General features: G+C 37.8%; 1 protein-coding gene across 5 annotated transcripts in view; it reads left to right on the forward strand.

Moving 5' to 3' along the window:
* LOC122824250 (cadherin-18) overlaps nucleotides 1-23687 on the forward strand; it is a 199553-nt gene that overhangs the window by 112121 nt on the left and 63745 nt on the right. For 3 of the 5 annotated variants that reach the window (XM_044104625.1, XM_044104626.1, XM_044104624.1), the window contains 2 exons: nucleotides 242-769; nucleotides 18341-18635. In XM_044104625.1, coding sequence (XP_043960560.1) covers nucleotides 539-769; nucleotides 18341-18635 — 526 coding nt within the window. In that variant the 5' untranslated portion in view covers nucleotides 242-538. Of the gene's footprint in view, nucleotides 1-241; nucleotides 770-12762; nucleotides 12860-18340; nucleotides 18636-23687 lie in introns of those variants that run through there. The other 2 variants (XM_044104627.1, XM_044104628.1) reach the window with 2 other exon arrangements.

Consider the following 23687-nt stretch of genomic DNA (forward strand, 5'->3'; position numbering starts at 1 on the left):
ACTAACAGTGCTACTCTTTAACTCAGAAGATATTTCCTTCATGTGTGTAATGAGAGAAACAGTGGAGATAATGCAGCAGGATTTCTTGTTCCCTTTTGTGTGTTCTCATAGTCAGACAGCTTGACGTGTGTGTCCTCATCTAGAAGGATTTATGAGCTGCAGTTTAATTGGAGGAATTAGCGGACATTTAGACTCTAATATCCATCAAATTAATCTGTGTTTCCTCTGTTTTCTCTTTCAGGACATCCAGAATGGCCTCCTGGAATAACCCCTTCTCTTAGGGAGAACGACCCAGAAGTTGGCGTTCCTTTGAAAAGTTGATCCGAGTCTGGGAAATTCCATAATGTAAATGTACCTTGGCTTTGGACCATGAACCTTAGAGGATCCCCTTGGAAGATAGTTTCTGTAGTTTGGATTTAAACTGTCGTTTTCTCTGGACCACTGCAGCGGTGGCTGTTGGAGGCGGCTGCTGCGGCAGTGGTGGGAGGACCTCGCCGCCTTGGAGTAAAGGAATACAGTTACACAGCGCCGCGCCACCATGAGGGTACCCACCACCTCTTGCCTCTGTCCCTTCTTGGTTTGCCTCTGCTTCATCCAGAGGTGCTCTGGGGCGGGCCATCACGTCCCTACCAAAGTGCCCTCCAAGAACCAGACCAAACTGGCCAGCGGGGAGACAGAGGTGCACCACAGACCCAAGCGTGGCTGGATCTGGAACCAATTCTTTGTTTTAGAAGAACACATAGGACCGGATGCGCAGTATGTGGGAAAGGTAGGAGTTTCACTGAACAGATTCAGAGTGTAAAAATGAATTATTTCCATCCCATGAAGCCTGCATTGGGAACAGCTTATTTGGCATTTTTCTCGCTCCTCTTGTTTATTGAGAAATGGGTTACAAACAGAACAAGCTGTTCTGTTAGATTATCATGTCAGCATTATTCAAGCTTTTGTTGTCTCGTGATTTGGGTGTTAGGTATGAGCTTTTTTTAAAAAATTTTAAAGATATTTCTTGTAGTTTAATGGTTTTTTTCTGAAAATGTTCATAAAATGTTTAATTCTGAGTTCTGGTGTCTCTGTCACTTTGCAAATCTAGCAATTTAAAATGCATTAATTCTGGAAATAGCTTTCCTTATCAAGCTAGTTTTCAGGTAACTGAATCATTTGCTCTGTTGAGGGAAAGAAACTTAGATTAGACCATGAAACTAAAGCTGCTTCTCACACAATGCTTTCTGTTGTCAAAACCACAAACTTCAATATACTGTATATGAATTTATGTGACTGACCAACAAACTGAAGCATAATTGTGATTGTGACTGTGATGAACCTACACACTGCTTTGGTATTTAAAGAAACATTCAGTGGAGACTTCTAGACTTAACAGGATGTGGAAGGTGTGTTAGCTGTTGGCTCCCACTATGACGTGGCCAACTTTGCTGTTTTTCTCCTCCTTATACTCTTAAGGACTAGAGCATTGACAGTCAAGTAGAAAATATATCAAAGTCTGGCAAACAGATGAGCTAAGCTAACACTAGTACCTGGCCTAGCAAAACTTTGTCATACCTCCCTGGCCTGCTTGAGGAGCTCAAAGTGTTGATATGAAATCCTCCTTCACAATCTGGAAGGTAAAGTGTAGAAGATTCAGGCCAGACATGGACAACGTCTACTTGACCGTGAGGAGGTCAGTCAGTGTCTGGAGCAACTTTGATATCATCCTGGGGCTAAATGATTAGTAAATATTAAGGTACTGTTATTAATCACAACAAATCAACATTTTCCTCCAGCCTGCATTTATAATTTGTGCAGCAAACACATCTTGTCAACCATCAGTAGCTGCATTTCCAGTTGCTTTAAATGTGATTCTTAATGGAATCACTGCAATTTTGAAAATTTAATTATCAAGTATTTGCATTGGTTTTTCAGTTGAATCAAAATTTGTGTATTTCACAAAACTGCAGAGGAAACACTTTTCTTGCGTCACATTTTGAGTCACGTGATCAACAACCTTCTTTATTTTTTCTACTGACAGAAAAAATAAAGAAGACGACATAAAGTGGTAGGAGGATGACGGCACAGCAAGCTGATTGTTAACTTGTTGCTAGAGCAAACCTTGTCATGTGCGATTTAAGTTGTGATTCTAATTTCAACAGAAACACCACAATTGTGAAATTGTGTATTTTTGACATTAGCGGAATATCACCAACATTTTGCACGTTTGTAATGGAAACACAGTTCCTGTGAAGGGCAGACATCCACTGCTATCCTTCCACCTTGCAACTTCACTCTTGCATGTAATATATTGTGCAAATCTCTACAAACTAGGTGATTTCTCGATTTTGTTTATGGGCGTCAGAGTAGAAGAAAGTGTGCCACACCTTTTTTAGGTTTTTATTTGTGAAACATTTTGGAAGCCATGAATTATGTTTTTACCTGTGTTGTGGAAAAAAAGGTCAAGGGATAAAACTACTTTTGCAAGGCACTGCTTAGACCTTCAGAGCCATTTTCAGAGTGACTTATTCTCCTTTAGGTCCAAAAATATGAGTACTGAGACGGCTTCCTGCTGGTGCATGGTACATTGAAGACCAGTTATTGGCTGTTGGTGGTGACTTTTCTGTTAGCTTCACAATAAGCCACAGGGAGCCGGGTAAATCCTCTGCTTGCAGATTGCCTACCCCTTATCTCCTGGAATGTGAAAATGTGGTTCTCTGCTGCAGTGATCATTATTCTAGGCACTCAGGCACAGACTAATCCTCAACTGCACTCACAGAAAAAAGAATGAGAAGTGCTCAACGCTTCTCTGGCTACACATATGTCTGTATTTTAACTATCATTTGGTAGCAAAAAAGAGAGAGAGAGAGAAGGGGAGAAGGAGACGATGATACGCTTGGACATGGGTCCTGGAAAAGAACAGCAAACATCACTTTGCGCTTCAGATGTGTGCTTATTGAATCAACCTGGGGATTTAATAGCATATCGCCTCGTTGGGCTGACAGAGAAATGTTGTTTACTGTTGGAACATGGATAATCTGCCAGTCTTTGATGCAAAAATGAACCATGAAATCTTCCACGTCAAGAAACAACTGAGCAGGCGTTGTGTCCTCAGTGAAAGCAACAACGAGGATGTTCGCAGCATATTCAAAGTGCCAGCTTAGCGATGCCCTGACTGCATAAATATGCAATTATTTATACATTAAATTGTTGGGCTGCTTTGAACTTCATTATGTCAGCTTTGCTGGTTGTTTTGTGCTGGTGCTGCAAACTACCGCAAGGGTTCTGTTGTTCCAATTGTGTTTGGTGTGTATGGCTGCGTGCGTGCGATGGGTGCTGCTGATGAAAGCAAAATAAACATAAACAGCTAAGCCTGGATGATAACAAAGCGGTGAAAAGAAATATAAACATTATTAGGAAATCAATTTGACATGCATGTTTAAAGAGATGAGGTCTCCAGATGGCAAGCACAAAGAAACATTTAATTATGTGGGTTGAGATGGGTGTGCAGTGTCCTAATGTGTCCAGGAGACAGAATGACCCTTAATTAGATGAAAATAGCAGAGAGGGAGGATGAGGAGGATTAATACACTCTGCATGGGCCACACTGTATTTTTTTTTCTTTGTCGTCTCTTTGCTTGATTAAAAACTCTGGACATTAGCGAGAGGAAAATGAACGGCTCGACTGCAGGAAAATCGCAAACAGCCCCTTTGACGATAATTGGCTCATCAAAAGTTGGAAAGTATAGGAGAAACTTGGTGATAAGAGGTAAAATGTGGATCACAAATTAAAGAGGTGCTGAGGCACAAAGGGAAAACAATCACATTATAATGTATGAAATGGAAATTGGAAATAGGAGGCACAACGCCATCAATAATTATATGTAAAGTTGTGTGAAAAGTCAAAAGATGTGGAATAATCTTCTTTTGCAACATAATCTCACTCTGAAACATTTAGAAAAACCCAAACTTTATTTTAAGTACAGTTATCGAGTGGGGGAAATGCCAGTGTTATCAAATACCCGAGCTTTATTGGCACACTTTTTGTTTAAATGTAGTATATTAAATAGAGCTGCCTGATGAATAATCACATCATTACAGTGACAGAATTTACTTAATAAAAACCAACTTGTTTTTAAGTTCTGTTGTGTTCACTTCTATCTTATTTTTTAAAAAAATTAAAGGTTTAGTATTTGACTTACAGCGGATGTTGAAAATATTGATTTTAATGTTTTGACTCAGTCAGTGGGATGAGAGGCCATGATATGTGATGACACAGAAATCTAAACTTTTGCATCTTCAGCACCCATTTACCAAAAGATACTGTTAAACCTCATAATCAGAACAAGAGCAAGGACATAGACATTGAATACAATTGATACGAGAATGGAACCATGAGGAACCCCACATGTAATTGTTCACCCAGATTGTTTACAGTCTTCTGGAGAAGATCTGAACCTAGATCTAGTCATACCAGATCATGACTTCTCTTCTTTTACCAATGGAGCCTCAGTTCTGTTTGGCAATAATCTTTTGCCAAAGATCATTTGCCTTTCCAATAATCTTTGGCAAAAATGTTATGTAAGATATGATAATTACTTACTAGTGAAGCATTAGGTTGGATTTTTGCATTTTTCAAGTTCAGAGGGAACTGATCTGTGTCAAGAGAAGAATTTTCTACTTGCAATATTTTTAGGTACAACCCAGCATGTCGATAATAAATGAGAGCAGTTTAAGAGAATTGGTAACCACATGATTTGGCTTTTTGTTACAGTCAGTAGAAGGTATTAACAGTTTTTCTTTACCCTCCCTTAAGATCCTCCTTATTAGATCTGGTCATTGGTCCTTTATGATCCTTTTTGTGGCAGTTCCAGTTGATTTCATCATCCTTGCAGTAGATACAGTCACATTTAAGCAAATATCTATTTTCTTGTCACCATTCCAGTCTATCACATTTGCTGTCCTTGTGTGTGATGCTCTCTTCTCTTTCCTGTTTTGAAGAGTGGATAAAAGCTGGCCTTTGTGTCACGTCCTATTTACTTGCAAGAAAAGGACTTTTCTGCCAATACTTTTCCACAAACAAAAACACAAATAAAGTTTTGGGTCAAGAAAAGCGGCCAGTCTGTCAAGAACACTTTAATCCCCTTTAGGCTTCTCCTAATCCCTTGTGACACCTTTCTGGTGGGCTGACGCATTGGGGAAATGACAGCTTCGTGCATGAGTGAGACGCAAATGCTCAATAAAGGACAGGACTTGTCCAGATACCAGACAGCAGACAACCCATTCTCCCAATGGGGGGGGTATGAATGTCTCTGTGTCAATCAGCTCAGCGTGCCGCTTTCAAGTAGTCAGAGAACAGATTGGATGGTAATTTTGGATGATGCAAATACCCATACCCTGGAAGACAGTGTGCTGCAGCATAGCGTCTGCTGTGAACTAGCAGCAGGATGAGGTTGAATGTTTGGAGAAGAGGAACTTGACTGTTGGGCAGAAAACATTGAGATATCACGGGATATCTTTCTGCTACTGAACAAGACAGTAAGCTATATGATATATGACAGAATGGGTGCTTCCGTTCGGACATGCAGTAATGCTCCTTGTCTTATGTGTTCATTTGCATAACAAACCCGCAGTTTTGAAGAAAGGTGCCTAAATGTTTTATTCACGCATCTGAAAATGGGTTGCTCTGTGACAGAATCAGGCAACAGTGTTGTGTGTGTGTGGGTGTGTGTGTGTGTGTATGTAGTAAGATCTCAACAATAGGAAGGAAAAGTCATGTGCTTCTCAAAGTGCTTTTCTATAAGAACTCGCAATGCATGCAACAAGTCCCTGCAAATTGGACTGTTTGGAAATGTGACATGTAATAACAAGGAACAATTCACAGCCTGAACCTGTCATAATGCGATGTTTCTAGGACTCTAAGGCAAGCAACAACTACGGACACCCAAACAGTTTTAACGGATTTATTCAACAGTAGAAAGTGCAGGAGAGAGTGGCGGGGCGTCGATCTGCGACAGCAGGGAGGGGGACCGGATCAACGGAGGAACTGCAAAGGGGGCGAGCGGTTAAGAGGGAAGAAATGAAGGGAATGTTGGGGGGAACCTGATGGTGACTTACAGTCTGCGGGTTGAGGTCAGCTGAGGAGGATACAGGGGGTTCCAACTGTGGGTGTGGTGGTTTCCAGATAGGAGAGTTCCAGCAGGTAATTCAGGGCAGACAGGCAGCAGCTGAGTGGTGGGTGTGACGCACCCAGGCGCAAGGCCCAACGGAGCAGCTACAATCAGATTCCTCAGGTGAGTCTGGTTCTGAGCGAGTTCAGCGTGGATTCACACAATAGAAGCGGAACCATCTGGCATCTGATTCAGGGAAGCCGCTCCTCTTTAAGGACCTTGCAGATTGGTGTTGATGAATAGCAGCTGGATCCCATCAACCTGCCACCCTGTGAAGGAGAAGAAAACCACTCCCCTGCAGAACCCAACAGAACCACAATTATTAACAACATGGATGGAATGAAAACCTATAAAACATACACAGAAACCTTCAATGACTTTAAGACTTGAGAGTGGAAATTAAAAGTTGCAAAGGGAAAGTTAAAATTAACAACACGCTGCTGCAACAAGTATTTGCTGCCTTACATATTTGTCCTGTTTTTGCTTTTTTTTATCACAGTCTTGTGCTTTAGGTCATCAAACAGATTTTCATATCAAGCAAAGATAATCTGATTACAGTGAACCATAATCTGTAAACCCTTGAGACCCCCTAGTGAATGCTCATCACTTCTTATTCTGATGGTTTTACAGACCAAACTAATATCTATAGCTTTCTTTATTTCTCCTCCAGTGAAAATAAATGGCACTTCTGGATGGACTGCTTCACAAACATCAAGTAGCATTTTGCCTCGGTATTTTAGCTTCCCAAGATGCATTTTCTTTGTTTCTTTGAATAGTTTTTATTTCCATTCCACAGAGAAATGTGTGTATATGCTAATCTGTGAATACTGAACCACGAACAGGTGGAGGTCCTCTGTGTACATATAAGGTCAGAATTATTAGCCTGCCCTGATAAAATAACATAATATGAAAATTACCACAAGAAAAACTGTTCATGCCAAAAAAAAAACTCAATATGCTTTGATCTGCACGTTTTATTCATGTGCTGAATTGCAACAGAAAACTGAACAATGACAAGATTTAAGTTCTTTCCTTAGTCTGCATGGGTATGAAAAATAAACATTTCTAGTCTGTATTCCAGTTACATTGTCTGAATTTTCCATTCGTCCGTGAATTTGTTTGTCTACTCACCCATATTTCTTTCACTTCCCAGATTTAATCTGCATTTATTTTTATGGTATAATTTTGAATATGGAAAGTTATGATTGAATGTTGACTATACAAAAGCATGTATAGGGAACCCTTGTTTTCCAAATACAATATTTCCAGTTAATATTCATTTTATAGTTTCCTGTTCAGTACAAAATATTTCTTTCATCTTTACTCAAATTTTTAAATACGGTCATAATTCCTAAAGAGTCTCTGGAAATCCTTTTGGCGAAATAGAAGTTGCTTATTCCATGCACACTTTTTTGCTATGACTACAGGCTAAAACAGAAAACAGGATTGTTCTTCTTTATATTTACAGCAATAAAATATTGGTTTAAGTCATCATGAATGGAGTTGAAAGAATTTGTATGCATTGTGCTCAGTTTTATTTTTAATTGTAAGTATGAAAATCAAATGCTAACTTCAACATCAGTGCCTGAGTTGCCAGCCATTAGCCAGTGTCATGTCGGTGTACGTCTTTTCTAAAAGTCTTCAAACAACCTTTTTGTCTTCTCTGGTACCAAGCATTGCTATGCAAACTAAAAGTGTGGGCTTCCTAAGTGTTAATGTAGCCTAAAATACTTCAGCTAAAGGTTTCAGAAGAATGATGACTCATAACTGTCATTCTTTTGGTGCCTGTATTCTCTTTTGAGTCGATATTTCTCATTGCTTGAGGTCACTGCTTCTGCACTTTTAAGCATGCTTTTATTTTTCTCTGCCTATTTTTCCTTGAATTTTGATCCTTGATCTCAGTCTGTGATTTTTCTGAAGCATTAAATATTATGAATTTTGCCAAGCCCTCCAGTTTCCAGAGATCTTAGCCATGGTGTTGGACTGTTCATTTCAATTTTTCTGGCCTTTGCTTAGACACAGACACAGAAAGAGGGAATTCGAAATACAAAAAGGATATTAGTGCAACACAGCACTGCAAAAACACAAGTAATATTGGTTTAATTTCCAGTGTAAATATCTTAGTGCACTTGGGAAAAGACAAAACTGGCTTAAAATTATCTTTTTCATCAAGAAATAGGAGTTTGTTTTAAATTGTTAATATTGGTGAAAAGGTGTTTATTCCACGGCAGATTTTTAAACTCATGTCAAGAACTTTTCCCCATATTATATGCAAAATAATCTGGCAATACTTCTTCATCAATATCAATGATTTAAAACAAGCAAAAAAGTTCATTGTAGGTTAATTTTGTCTTGTTTCAAGACAAAATTAAATCCTAGTATTTTGTAAAGACAAAAATAATTATTATGTTAAACTTTTATTGTTGTTTGATTTCGGACAGCTTGATTCAAAACCAAATAATATTAATTAAGGCTGTATCTTTGATTTAGTGTAACACTCTACTGAGTGTTACACATTACAAACTATAATGTACAACTTCAAAAGTGATTTCCTCTGTTTTTTTTAATGTGTAACAGAAAAACAAGCTCCAGTTTGGCAGTTAAGACAATTTCTCTTTGCCTCACTGACTTCGCATGACATAACAACCTCTGATGCAAATCTGACAGTTTGATTTTTACAGTATGCTAAACTTCAGCAGCAGTTACCAAGTTGCTCCCAGGACTCAGAGCATCTTATTAGCATAAATAAATATAACAATCCTCCCTTGTTAGGGAAAGCAGCAACTCGTTTCCATTTTTTCTCTCAGATGTCAAAATAGAGGACAACTGTTAGGGCGGATCGGCGCGACGTGCATTAACGGCGTGTCTTCAGCACACCCCTCATCACTACCTCTTGATGTATGGTCATTAGGCAGGCGCTCCGTCATCAGGGCTCGCTGTGACTGTTGCAAATCAATCAAAGAGAAGGGGAAGCTCACAGGAGTTGATTGGAAGGGAGTATGGCCAAAAGGTGGTGATAATCAGTCAATCAAGCACACCCACATAAGAAAGAAATAGATTAAGTCCCCTTGAGTTAAGTATGGGAGCCTGGATTTAATCAACAACAAATCCTCCCCTTTAAAACGAGAAGCCAAGAAATGGATCATCACATCGGGTTGGGTATTCAGTCATCTTTTTATTTCTCCCTCTCTTCTGCTACTTGTCCCAGCGTATGCTGCTGGAATACATGCTTCAGAGCAAGATTTCCACTTTTAACTTTTCAATTCTAGACACAACACTTTTAAAGAGACGTTCAGATTCTGTGTCTAAAGATTTACAAAATTGCAATAAACAAACCTGTAGAGTAGGTGGGTAATAGGAATGTTTATTTATTTTGAATAAAGTCTTGCAGCAAATTTTTTGGACCAAAGTTGAAATTATGTAGTTGTGCACAGATAATGTACTTACATGTTATCCTATTGCCTAATTCTCTTGGTAGTGATGTCTAGTTTTTAACAATGAAAACTTTAATCAGTAATTGGGGCATCTCTTTTGAAAATCTGACATATTTAATCAATAACTCGTGGAAATCATGAGCAGAAATTGTGCACATAATGGATTTGTTCATGTTTCAGCCTGTGTATTGTGAACATGTGGTCTGTGTATTGTGCATTCATAGATAGTACTAAGCATACCTTTGTTATGATGGACAGGTAATTGAGCTAATGTAGCCCTTCTGTAACCTCAAGCTAGTCTACTCCTTGACCTCTGACCACTCAGAGCCTTTTTAGACTATTTGCTGTAAACCTGAGAGATGGTTGAGTGAAAATCAGTTTCTGAAATACTTCACTATTATTTAATTCTCCTTTCCAATCCATCCTGATGCTTCATTGGAACTTCAGAAAGTCTTTCTTGCATTTAAAAGCCTAAAATGATAAATAATTAATAGATTGTGACTGTCATTCTAAGTAAAAAATGCATGTTTCTTCTTTATTGTAGTAAATTAAGGTGAAATTTGACTGGAAGCCTTTAAAATGCTCCATACATGAGACAAAATCCCCACCTATTCCAAGTAGACGTAATGTGGGAGGAACGTATTAATGTTTAACTCTAAAACAGTTTGAAATATTGGCTTGATCCACCTTTAATGTTGCTCAGGATTGTAACCCTAATTGGATCATGAAACAAACATGAAGTCGCGGATCTCTGTGGGTATAACTGCTGTAAAATCGATTAGAAATCAATACAGGGTTGATTAGGAAAAGCATTGCCAATGTAATGTAACTTCTTTTTCGTCTCGGATTTTGCTTTCAACTGCATTTTTTTCCTGCATAAGATTCCAGTTCTCTCTTTTTTTCCCCATCACATTTTCCAGTAACTGGACATGGATATTCCAACAGTAAAGGAAGTGCCTCTATAAATTAACACAAAGCAAACAATCCAAGGCAGACGCACACAATGAGTATCTGTACGCTCAATTCAGCCAAGTCATTACAAAGAACATTCACCAGTAAAGCAGTCCAACAATTCACGTATATTATGAGGGTCTGTACAATAGCAAGCACAAAGCCAGGGTGGTTCAAAACAGAAATAGAGTGTAAAAGAGATGACAGTCAGCATGCATGGCACCTAAACACATTTATATAACCCTCCATAGAGCATTTTTCCACCAGTCTGCTGTATTCTAAAGACTATATTATGTGCAGTGAGTCTCTTTTAAACAGTTATTCTTCATATTCCAATAAGATTTTCAGTCATACTAAGTAATTTCCTTGACTTCACCTGAAATGGCTGCTGTGTCTCTTTGAATTGCTGCCACTCCTAAAGCTTTTGGCTGATAGCTCCAGAGGCAGGTGGCCACTCAGCCTTATATTTGTTCAGCAGACAAATTGGCAGGAATAGCATAATTGGCATGGTGCTTATGTCTGAAGTAAGATTAAATGCTGAAAATGTGCAGCCGGCTCTCTTTGTCCATAAACAGAGAATTTTATCTGTTATGTTTTATTGTTGAATAGGGTTGTGGGTAAACTCCGCCTGCACCGGCTGCACTCTTTATTTTATTTATTTTTTTTTTTCTGAGAATGTTCATAACAAATGGGGCTGTTTTTGTAATTTACTGGTAGCAAGATAGAGGTATTGATGGACTTCAGAGGTTCTTTGTAATGGAATCCATTTCAACCTGTAGTGATGAAAAGACTGAATGACTCAGTGATTATTCTGTTGGCAGAATTCATATCTGCAATTTGCAGCTGGTTCTTTACATCAGGTGTGTTATCGCTTTACTTAAACTTTTACAGTCAGGTTGAACTCTAATAAAGATGTATTCTTCTTTTGCCACATATGGGAATGTTTTAGATTATACAAAGAAGACACTGGAAAGACTAATAAAAAAAATAACAAACATTTTATTTTGGTAAAACATTCAACACAACCAAACTGCCCTGGTGTGAACATCTAATATGCAATACTGTATTTAACAGGGCAAGCAATTACTAGAATTTGATTCATTGGTGTTCAGATGCAATAAAATATGGATACCCTTTATCAGACAGTCGTTGACATTTCTGAATTAAGGATTTAAAGGCAAATATCAGCACTGTCAGGCTCTGCTGTGGCTCTTGTCTCTTAGAGTTCTTTGAGGGGATTACCCTGGTCCTTCAAAGTATGAGTAAATTTACATGTTTATGTCTTAATGTGCTGCATAAGAATAAATGTGCTTTAGTGTTGGTGCTTTTTGAGCGAGAACTCACACAGGAAGCATGACATGTTTGTTTCTCATCTCTGCACTTTTCCAATAATACCAGCCATGGATTATATATAGTAAATCTGATTTGTTTTAGGGTGTGGAGGGCACTCACAACTTTTGATTTTTTGATCATTCACACACTTTTGTTATTGGTTTCATCCAGAAAGTCACTAAAACACCTGGATCATCAACATGTCATATTGATTCAGCCCCCCTACCCGTCACCTGGCAACCCAAACTGAGCTCCAGCATGTTTGGTCAGCTGGTTTTATCATTGTATGCATTGTTCAATGGCTGCTGGAAAAGTTGTTGACTTACCTTACAGAAACTACTTGCAGCTTTCTTGTTGGTTCTGCAGGTGACTCTACGTCTGCATAGTTGCACATTTTCACTTGTGAGTATAAATGTTGAGTTGGGGGCGTGGCCAGCAGCAGCATTTTATTGGAATTTAAACTTGATTCAAGTCATTTTGAAAGGAGATTAAAAAAAGACAGAACTGGACAGAATAAAATATGATTATCTAAGAATAATTTTGTGCAAAACATCTAATGAATATTTTTGCATAGCCCATAGACCTCTTATTTTTAATAATAATGTGATTAATGAAGACAACAAATATTTAAAAGATTGAAAAAGAAAAACTGTAATATATGCTTAGATTAGTTTAGAAACAATATCAAGCAACAATAATCAATTCAGCAATGATAGATTTCTCTAATTCTTCCTCTCTTAAGCTCTATTTTTTCATTTTGACCTCTCAGTTGTGATTAGTTGTGACATCCACTGATTGGCTGTGCAGCTGTGATTCTAAGAGCCAGCTTAACTTTCATTATCGAAATGAGCAGAATTACTGCTTTGTTTTGCAGAAGTAACATTATTCGCACGGATTTCTGTCAGGTTTGATTTTTTGCCTCAAATCTGTTGCCTTCCTGTAATTGACTTAGGCACCTGACAAGTGGCACTGGCAGTAAGTGGTTTGGCTGTAAGTACCAATTATCTTGTGAATACAAACAATGTAAGTCTAGTTGTTGGCAAAGACTTTGCTGAATCTTCACTGTGAGGGTGGAAGAGAAGCGGAGATGAAAACTTTTGTGCCTGCTAGTTTGAGCTTGAAGTGTTCTTTTTTTTTTTTGTCATGTGGCCTTGGAACCTCAGACTCTGCTGATTACTTTTATCTCCACAGAAATGCATTTCCACCTGCCAGCTGCCAGCCTCATACCAGTCACCTATTCCACTAGTCTTTAATAAAGTCACCCATAGAGACTGGGAGATAAACACAATCCCTTGTTTTGATGCCCTATAGATGAAATGGATTTCTCAAAGTCTTTGTAGAGATATGACAACACAACAAGGTGGCAGAGGTTATATATCAAGTTCATTATAAAAGCTGGGATGCCTCTGCTCTCACCAGCATATGTTTGATTCTCAACGTCATTATCATAGATTTTTATTTACTCTCCATCTTTCCCGCTGTCCTGGATTTAGTTCAGATGTATGTTAAACTTGCATCAGTTCAGCTTTGTAGCTTAACAGAACTAACTGTAATTGGGGTAAAGCTTTATACCAGGAATATGCTTCAACAATTGGTGATATAAAGTTAAACTGGAACATAAATGCTTGTGTTTTCTTGACACTTTTTACAGCCTCTTAATTTTACTCAGTAACAGGAAAAAAAACTTAACTTATTTAGATCAAGTTTCTCCAATACACTTCAGCCAGATTGTTGTGAAAAGTAAAACAAAAACAAAACAGAATAAAAAACCAGAAACAGAATTTTAACAGATTTTGATCACTTTTTTGATGCAATAATTAATTTTGAAGAGCCAGTAGACACGGATCACTCAGTATGATGACCAATTCTGCAGCCCAGCAGGCAGTACGTGTTTCCTGCTGACAGATTAAACAGCGCTGGTCTTTCATAATAGGATGCTGCTTCATTTGGCTTTAAGATTAGAAGAGCACACCATTCCTAATAAAATGTAATGCTTTCTGCGTAAATTGGACATGTCTGAATCCTCTTAGTTATTGTTGAAACACAAGGATTTACTCGCTGTGAAAGGTGAAACAAAGATTGAGAGAATTTGTCAACAGAAATGCTGAAAAAAGGCGCTTCGGCTAGTTTTTTTCTCCAAACTTTTTACTATTTCATAATTCTGATTAATGCACATAAAAACAGAGATTCCCCAAAATACATCTCCTTCTGTCACTGGTGAGTAATTAGATTAGCTTTGCAGCAATGCTTTAAGGTTTATGTTGAACTGTATTCCTGATGGAATTTGTATATAAATTGTTTGGACTCCTGTAAACGTGATTTATCTATATTAGTCTAATCCAGCTTTTTCTAATGTAAACAAAGCCACACGGAGATGCCTCACAATGCCTGCACTGCCTCACGTTAAGCCTGTAACATTTATGTAATAGCATGCAACCTGTTGACACTTTTATCACCAATAGATTTTGGAAGGCGATAGCCTGTGAATGCATCATTGGTTCGAATTTTGCGGTTCATGATTTATTGACTCTTGCAAAGGAAGTCAATAGCTAAATTAGCAGTCTGTCTAAAGGCAAAATTACATTTATGAGGTGGAGTGCAGCTGCTGAACTGAAGTGGATATATGCTTTTAGCAGATATGGATTTGGATTGTTGTTAAGTAATAACTCTAATTCTTTGGCCTGAAATCATAAATTTACAGTTGGGAATTGATTATCCAACTCAAGCCAGTGGTGGAGCATGAATTTTTCTGCAAAAGTGACAATAAATCAAAAGAGAGTAAGCATTCATAAGCTGGAGTACACCAACAAAGCAATAGGGTAATGGGATTCTCCCTCACTGCTGCTGTATGCATACAATGTCCAATTTATTTTCCTTTACACTCTGTAGGTTGTGTTTCTTATTAGTTATATCTAGCCTCTAATTAAATACCTGATTCATTGGGATCTATGACTCCTTATCTAATTACAGGCTGGATATTTACAACGAAAAGGACAGCCGGCTCATCAGGAGTCAGGCCCAGAATAAACAGCAGCTCTCTAATTGGATATTCATTTAGGAGTTCAGGTTTTGATTAGAAGTGGCCCTCAGACCTTTCGACATGTTAAATACCCACTGTCTGCATTTAAATAGATATTGAATTTAGACTGTTCTTAAACATCTGCTTAGATGCACTTTAATGTGTGTTTTTTAAATTTACTCATCAGCCAGCCGGCTGAAGGTTTTATCATAATGAACATTTGTATTCTTTGTTCAAAATGGACGAAATGAATTGAAAACTCCTGGATTCCTGGCCTCAGGCCATCTGCTCCTCCTCTCTCTTCCCCATTTTCTGTCTTTTCAATGTTCAATAAAGCCCACAAGTACCTAAAAAATATTACAACAACGAAAAAAATATTACCATGTCTGTTCAGCTGGTTTTACTGCTGTATTCATTGTACAATGGCTGCTGGAAAAGACATGTTTTATTGTTGACTTGCTATTCAGAAACTACTTACATTAATCTTGTTGGTTGTGTAGGAGGCTCCACTTCTGCTTTGTAAAGATGCATGGTTGTATAATTGCAGCCATTTTCATGTGCATTTGAAATCGTACTTCTTCAAAGAAGCATAATGGGTCACCTGTAGCAAGAGTAAAGCTGCTGTGTGAGAGCCTCAGCATATGTTGCAACTATATCGACATCTCTGTATGTGTGTAATATTAATATTGCAAAGGATTGCTTGAAATGGAGTAATTGGTGAGTAATATAATACAGTTGCAATGAGGGAATGTTAAATAGATCTTCACAGCAGTAGATTCCCCAACCGGACATAGATTACCGACATGGCTGAAAAGGAAAATATGGGACAGAAAGTAATGGGGAAATTTTGAATTGATGGTTATCACATTTATTTCAAAAAAATGTCTTCATTGTCTAATTTTCTAATGTTGTGCAGTTATATTTGTAGTCATAAAACAAACAGCTAAAATAGCAGATAGAGGTCAACCTAAGGAAATGCTAAACATGAAACAATGAGAGCGGAGAAAAGCTCCTGCACAAGGCTTCATTATAACAGGGTGGTCTCTTTAAGACTGTCACACTGGACCAGTACCTCATAATGATAGATAGCCTCTATATTTAGATTACTGTGAAAGTAGACTGTCTTGTCCTTCGCTCTATCCTGGACTCTAAAACATTGTCCCAATTTGAACGTTGTACTAATTACAGAAACAACTATTGAAAAATCAAGAAACTATCAGGATGAAATTATTTGAGACATGATAAATGAAAGACATTCAAACTTTGTGTGTCTCCATTTGTTATAGTTTTCCAGCCATTTTAGCTCCTGTAATGTCATAAAACCAATCACATGTAAAGGTTGGCTCTAGTTCAATTTCAGTATTGTTTATTTATCTATATTAGGATAAGAATTAAAAACAACAAATACCACATAGCTAATTTGTACAGTTGGTCTTCTGGTTTTATAAAATAATAAAAACACTGTACAAAATCATGATTGATGCAGAAAATTATTTTTTTTTCAGAGCCGTTCAGCTTCATTATGCATTTCAGGGAATTAGTCTAACTGCTCCTAATTTACAATAATGACTTGCTCAGCGGGGCTGCACAGTGGTTAGATAGTTAGCACCATCACCTGAAGATCAACAAGATCTAGATTTAGTTTCAGATTTTCTCTGTGCATGTGGAGCTTTTAGTTGCTCTTAAACTTTTAAGTGAGTTTATTTTTTTTGCTACCCTAAAGGGATGGCCCAGTTACAGGAGAGAAATACACAGACTTCATGGTATTACAGAGTTGAAATGTAATTTTTTTAACTAAAATGTTAAATTAAAAAAATAAAATCAGTGCAACTTTTATTATTACTGCTAAAAAACACATCTTGAACTGTTCCTAATAACATAGATTATAATAATGTAAGAAGTTTGTTTGTTTATGCTTTCTACCCCATTGTTTTTGCTAAGTCCCATTAAAACACAGGAACTGATGATTGTCAGGTATTTAGCATTTGTAGGCTGTTTATTTTACCAATAGATCGTCTAACTCATATATTATTTGATAGGTGATTGACAGTGATTTTTTTTATTGCAACATTTCACTCAGTTAATAAAATACTTCTTATATTTAATAGTATTAGCATGCCACCTTTATTTTGAAATTCATCTTCACTGGAAAAATGTAAAACTGCTTCCCTGCTGAGCTTTTGGCATAAAAGTCTTAATCCTCTTGGTATCAATTATGGCTGAACCAATGGTTTAGCTTCTGCTTTATTCCTGTGGGTTTTGGGTAGAGAAAAAAGGAAACACTTGTAAGGATTTCCTTCAAACCTTTAATCTCTAAAGATGCAGTTCTACAGGGATGTTTGGGTATAGTAGCGCCTGAGAGAGGTATATTGAATAATGTGATGCCTGAGTTTGATGTTTGACCGATTTTTAAAGGGGAGGAATGTGGGCCAGAGACCACCATGCAGTGAATTAATCCTGTAAAGCCTACTACTCTATGGAGTTCAGAGCCTCTACATAAAGTACAACTTATTGAGATGCAACTCGTAGCCTTTTTCTCTTCATTAGTTTCTTTCCTGAGGAGGAAAATGCCCATGGCCCTCCCAATTTTTCTAAGTGGTGAATAAAATGATAAATGTTTTGTATTCTAAGTACCTTCAAATGTCCATTGCTAAAATGTTTATACTTCTTGAATGTTTAGAGCTCTTTTCAGTCCATTATCTAACAATAGAAAGATGGATGGAAAACCTGTACAGACTGCAAAAAACTATTGTCTGGGGTAACAGTTCACCTTCCAGCTGAACAACAACCCCAAATGTACATCCAGAGTTATAATATAATGGTGTAGATCAGGGTTTCTTTACCCAGAGTTCCTCTTGTTTTAGATGCTCCATCATGCTTGGTTCAAATGATTGAAGCTAAAGGAAACACCTAACTCTTGTTTGTTGGTCCTTTGAATATGTAGACATAAATCCATTGGGAATCAGATATAAAACTTAAAGAGTTGTGTGAATAAACAGTTTCTATAGAATATGACTGAGATTTGAAAGAAAGGAGATAAATTCAAGGTTTGACATGTGCAAAGCTGGTAGAGACATCGGCATAAAGAGTTCTTCTGTAATTACTGCAAAACCTGATTCTACAAGGTCTCGAGTCAGGGCCGTTGAATGCAAATGCATGATATACTTTTTACATTTTGTTATGAAAGATTTGAAACCCATGTGATTTTTTTTCCCCACTTTACAATTACGCTCTACATTTTGTTGGTCTGTGTTTAAAAACCTACTAAAATACATAGAGGTTTGTGGTTGTCTCGTTAAAAAGTGAAAGGGGTATGAAGACTTTTACAAGCTGTATTTTCCGTCGCAACATTTCAATTGAGAGTGATTGATTTAAAAAAAAACATTTAAATGTTTTAGGAACATCTTGTCCTCTACATCCTGAAACCCTTTCTTTGTCTGCTTTCCATGCAGCTTCACTCCAACTCAGATAAAGGCGATGGATCCGTCCGATACATTCTGAGCGGAGAGGGAGCCGGGTCTATATTTATCATCGACGAGGTGACGGGTGATATTCATGCCACCAAGAGCCTGGATCGAGAGAGGAAAGGACATTATGTCCTGCATGCACAAGCCTTGGACCGCAACACGCAGGAGGCCCTGGAACCGATGTCGGAATTCATTATCAAAGTCCAAGACATCAACGACAATGCACCTCAATTTCCAGATGGACCCTTTGTAGCTACGGTGCCCGAGATGTCTGAAGTGGGTGAGTAGTGCAGCTTAATAACCTGGAGCTCTACATGATTGCCCTCTCTTGTCAATTGCAATAAGTCAGAGAGAGAATGAAAAAGACGGTCAGAAATGAACTTGAGTGGTTTTATTTGCTACTTTTTATGTAACACTCATGCCATCATTACATTTGTGCTCTGCAGTAAAAAGGGAAAATATCAAGGGAGGACCTTTGGCTTCACCCCTGTGTATAATTTAAAACTACTCAGAGCAAAATGCCCCAGTGGAAAAGATGGTGTTAATGTGAAAAAGTGCAATCAAACATTTACCCTGTGCTGCATTTTGGTTTGACAATCTTCTCCAGTATGTTTGATCTTTTCTAAGCCCGAGTCCTCTTTTTCATTTCTCTCTCTCTCTCTCTTCCTCTCTCTCTCTTGGGTGGGCAGGTCTTTATGGGCACTCAATACAGTAGTACCTCCACCATCACCACTGTAGAGTACCCCCACACTACAGAGGAATGTAAAGCCTCCAACCTCCTTCGCTGAGACAGCCACTCTTCTCATGCCCAAGCATCATGTGGCAAAACATCCATGTTTTATTTCTTTTTTTTTCTCTGCTTCTGTTTATAGCTTGGGTGAACAAAAGCTGCTGCTTTTTTTTGTTGTTGTTGTTTTTTTTTTTTTCCCTCAGTCCAGTGGATTTTGCCTCACGGCGCAACAGCTTTAAAGTATGACGCTCTAATACTTTAAAATGATATGTTGCTTGGCCCGAACTGCAGCCAAACTGCTGTCAGAGTGATTTTGCTTCAAATGCAACATAAAGAAGCAGGTTTGTGGAACTGACAGTGAGGTGGAAGCATCCCGTTTATTTCTGTCCTGTATAAAATCACCCACAGAAATATATCAGGGAATGAACGGCTTCATCTGGGTTGGAGGAGATGCAGGAATCCGATTAAACATGCAGAGCTCGACAGGTCTGTCAGAGCCCTCTTTATATACGGTCAATATCTAGATGGTTGCTCTCATGAATATTCATGAGCAGGCCAGGCCAGATGCACAGAGCTCTGCTTGTTACTGTGTAGGTTTCTGACTAAAGCATGTCAAATAAATGTTTCATAATCGCAGGTGATAAATATTTAGGTGTTGGTTTAGGGATAATGTGTTGGCTCCTCCCATGGGAGAGAATCATACATTTTTAACCAACTGTGAAGGAATTAAATTTTTCTGTCCTGACCTTTAGTTTGAAAGCAAAGTGGCTTAAACTCAGTGCTGTGCAAAAGTATTTATACCACCTCTGCTTTATTACATACATGATGATGAGGGAAGTACAGTAATGGAAGACAATAGTTTTCATTTAAGTATTTATTCAGTATTGGTTTTTTGGTCGCAGTTCAGATTATTAAACAGATTTCAACAACAGATAACTAGAGTGGATAAATTCACCGTCAGGTGAATTAATTAAAGGTTATTTAATTAAGAAGTTAAGAAACACCAAGGACTGCATATTCTCAGAGCTGTTGAATCAACACTGAGTTAAATCAAGGTTTCTGCAGGTTTTACTAACTCAAATTTAAGACTTTTTAAGACCTCTATGAATGAAATTTAAAACTTCTATTACAACAGAAATGTACAAAATAAAACTGCAAAATTTTATATCGCAGTAATGCCTGGCTTTTTAGTAAGGAATGCATGTACAAGGGTTTATTAGCTGCTAGTTAGCAATAGCCGCAACCGAGTTGAGTCACACAATGCAGTGAAGATGTCTTTGCGCGACTCAAACATTTGCTTGACAGAAAAGTCCTGTGAGAAAAATTAACTACATAGAATACAGGTTAAATAGTTTTTCTAAAACTCAGCTGTTTGGTTTTGTAATTTCTGCCTCTTGGTGTGAACACAGACTGAGAGAACTTGCGTGAGATTTAAATGCACACCTTCCAAATTCTTTGTTTACATAGAAATATGGAGTCAGAGCAGACTCAATGCATGCTCAGAACAGTGGCACAAATGTAACACCATAAAAGTGAGGGTGTTTAATCCTGTCACTGGGAAAAGTGAAGGGTGTTAAAACACGGATGTGACATCTGTGCGAAGGTGACACCAACGACTCAATAGCAGTTAATGGCGGCGTTACCTTTAAAAAGACGTGGTGGCGTAGTAGGGGATAGCGTGACCCATTTTTAGAGGCCTTGAGTCCTTGACGTGCCCGTCGCTGGTTCGATTCCCGGATCTGACGATATTTATCCTCATGTCTTCCCCCCTTTCCTTTCCCCTTTCCTGTCAGCCTACTTTCATATAAGGGACACTAGAGCCCACAAAACCATCCAATATGTCTGAAATGAAACAATTCTCCAAAGACAAGAGAGGCAACATTTCTTTTGTCATGTAAGAAACACTCAATGGCAGGTGATGTTGCACAATTAGTTACTTTGTTTATTGGACAATCACTTTTTCACATGGAGTGGACAGTTTGTTTTCCTAAATAAGTAGAATTATCATTTGAACATTTTTGTTTGTGCATTCAGGTTCTTTGATGCAAACATTTTGTGTCCTGAAAAACATGTAAATGTGACAAACAATAGCTACAAACAAATGTCTGTAAAGGCTCGACCACTGTTTCACAGTGCAGGATTCCCTTTCAAACCATGTTAAAGTTTAAGATCGTAGGTGTCAATACTTCAGAATGTCTTTTTTCTTGAAGAGTTAACCTCTCAGTTTTCATCCTTACCTATTCCAAGGTTTTGGCACAATCTTAATCATCAGTTGCATGTGATTAACTCAATCACCACTGACATCCCAAAGAAATAAGTCAGCATCAGTAATGGGTAAAACAATTATCCTTTTCGCCCGCCCCATTATACTTCTGCTCAAAATAAATCGACTTCAGCTGAGTGTCTTCAGCATCAAATCGGCTGTAACAATCAACTGTCCTCACACTCCAGAGCACTAATCCCCCCACCACATTTGTCAATGCTAAATCTCCTAAGTGTAGGAATGGGTTTTGTTGGACTGTGGCAGCTAATTGCTTGTGATGTTCCTTTTCCCCGGTCATAAGTGATTAGCTGGGTACATGTCAGGTAGTTCAGCTGGATGATCTTTTCTATATTCACTAGGGCCATATTGTTGTAGTGAGCACTGGTTTAAAGGGGATCAAGTCAGCAGTAGTTGTTTTCCAACAGTGGTTTGAAGATGCAATCAGCTTATGTGACAAGATGAAGGACGATTGTAGGATCATAAGATCGAGGGAGAGTAATCTGTGTCAACGCAGTGTCAAGACTTTCAATCAGAAATATTGATGCACTTATTGGATTTAAGCTTGTGAGTGGGAATGAAAACATCAAAACACAAAGGAAGGTATTGAGCATGGCTAAAGGAGTGCTAGGCTAAACACCTGATTATACTTTCCTAACCAGTTGTGTGTTATTTGGTATTCTTGCCTCAAGCATGAACTTTTTTAGCATATATTTGAAGTTTGTTGGGAACAGAATCATTATATATTGATGGCGTTAAAAGAAAACATATTAAACATAATCTACTTAGGGCTGATCTTTTTTTTCTAAAGTGTAAGCTGTTGACTAGAGCAGTGGTGTCCAAGGGCGACTGCCCTGCATTTTTTAAGTGATTTCCGTATACGTAATGAGTGATTAATTAGTAAGCCTCTGCAGACCTTAGTGACAAACTGAGGGGGTAAATTGAATTGGAATTAGATGTGTTGGTGTAGGGACAAATCTAAAGATGCAGGATACTGAGAGGACATATTAACTGGTACTCAAACGAAAAATCAGTACTTGTCCATTTATATTTCAGCTATGAAATATAAATGGAAAAATAACTGAAAGCAGATCTCTCCAAAAAAAAAAAACAGCTGTTTCCTTTGTAAATGTATGTTTTATCTTATCTAAATGACGCCTAGTTTTGACCTATAAAGTCTCAAATAAGATCTCACTGGGGGTTCATGTCAGTGTAGTGGATTTTTTTTTTCTTCCACCCTGATGTTAAAATTCAAGGATGATAAAAACCTGTGACCTGTTTTCAGAGACCAGCTTTGATTTTAAAAGACCGTTATGTATCTCGGTGCGATCGCTGACTTTAGTAAGTGCTGAAGAAGTGGATAAATTGATGTTTGTCAGTAGGTGTGATAAGTGGATGTAAAAATGTGAATGGAGTAATCTGCATGTGCTGAATTAAATACACATTTAAAAATGCATTCTTGAAAGAAATTAAGAAAAGATCATTAATTCTGATTTTTACAGCAGTTTGGCTTTAAAACTTGCTATTGACCACATTCTTTACTTTTGTTTTACAATATTACTGTTCAAGGGTTGAGTAGATGCATTGAGCAAGTCAAAGTGTGAATGTGCTATCTTCAGCTGAAAAAACCCCAAAACTGACATTTTTTTTGTACAAAAAGATTAAAGATCAATAGTCAGGATGCAACTTCAGCTATCACTACTAGACACTACTGATCAGGCCTGAAATCTAGGTGTAGTCTTGGAATTAGATGTGAACATCCAAAGAAAAAAAGACAAGTATACAAGGCACAAAATGCAATGTATGAGAACATGAAGAGTATTACACATGCTTAAAAAACCTAGCAGGACTTGGATTTATCTTTATTATAAAATGAGCCTGATTTATTCATGTTCTGCTAAAACGTGTTCTTTAGAAACACCAACTTACGTGTCAACATGAGACACAGTGTGGTGGCATCTTTCTCTGAAAACACACTAAGATTATACAACGTTGTGTGTTTCTGTTGTTTCCTTACATTGAAATTACTCAGAGTAAAACCTGCAACTACAAACGTTTCCATTTTTAATCCCATCCAATCTAAACTACAAAGTAGAGAGTAAACAACAGGCTCCTCACAATGAGTCAGTGATAATGATGTTGTTGGAAAATGTTCTGAAAATTCCCAAATGAAGGCCTATTTAATTTGCTGCAACTAAAAATAAACACAGAAAATACTACATTCGTTTTATTCACATAAACATAATTTTTCTCTTTGGGCTGAGTGTGCTCCTATTGAAAAGAACAAAAACATGTTTGTTGATTTTTGTTTTTTGTCTCACCCAGAGACTGTAAAAGGAGGT

This window comes from Gambusia affinis, linkage group LG21 (assembly GCF_019740435.1).
Source record: "Gambusia affinis linkage group LG21, SWU_Gaff_1.0, whole genome shotgun sequence".
In the NCBI taxonomy this organism is placed as follows: domain Eukaryota; kingdom Metazoa; phylum Chordata; class Actinopteri; order Cyprinodontiformes; family Poeciliidae; genus Gambusia; species Gambusia affinis.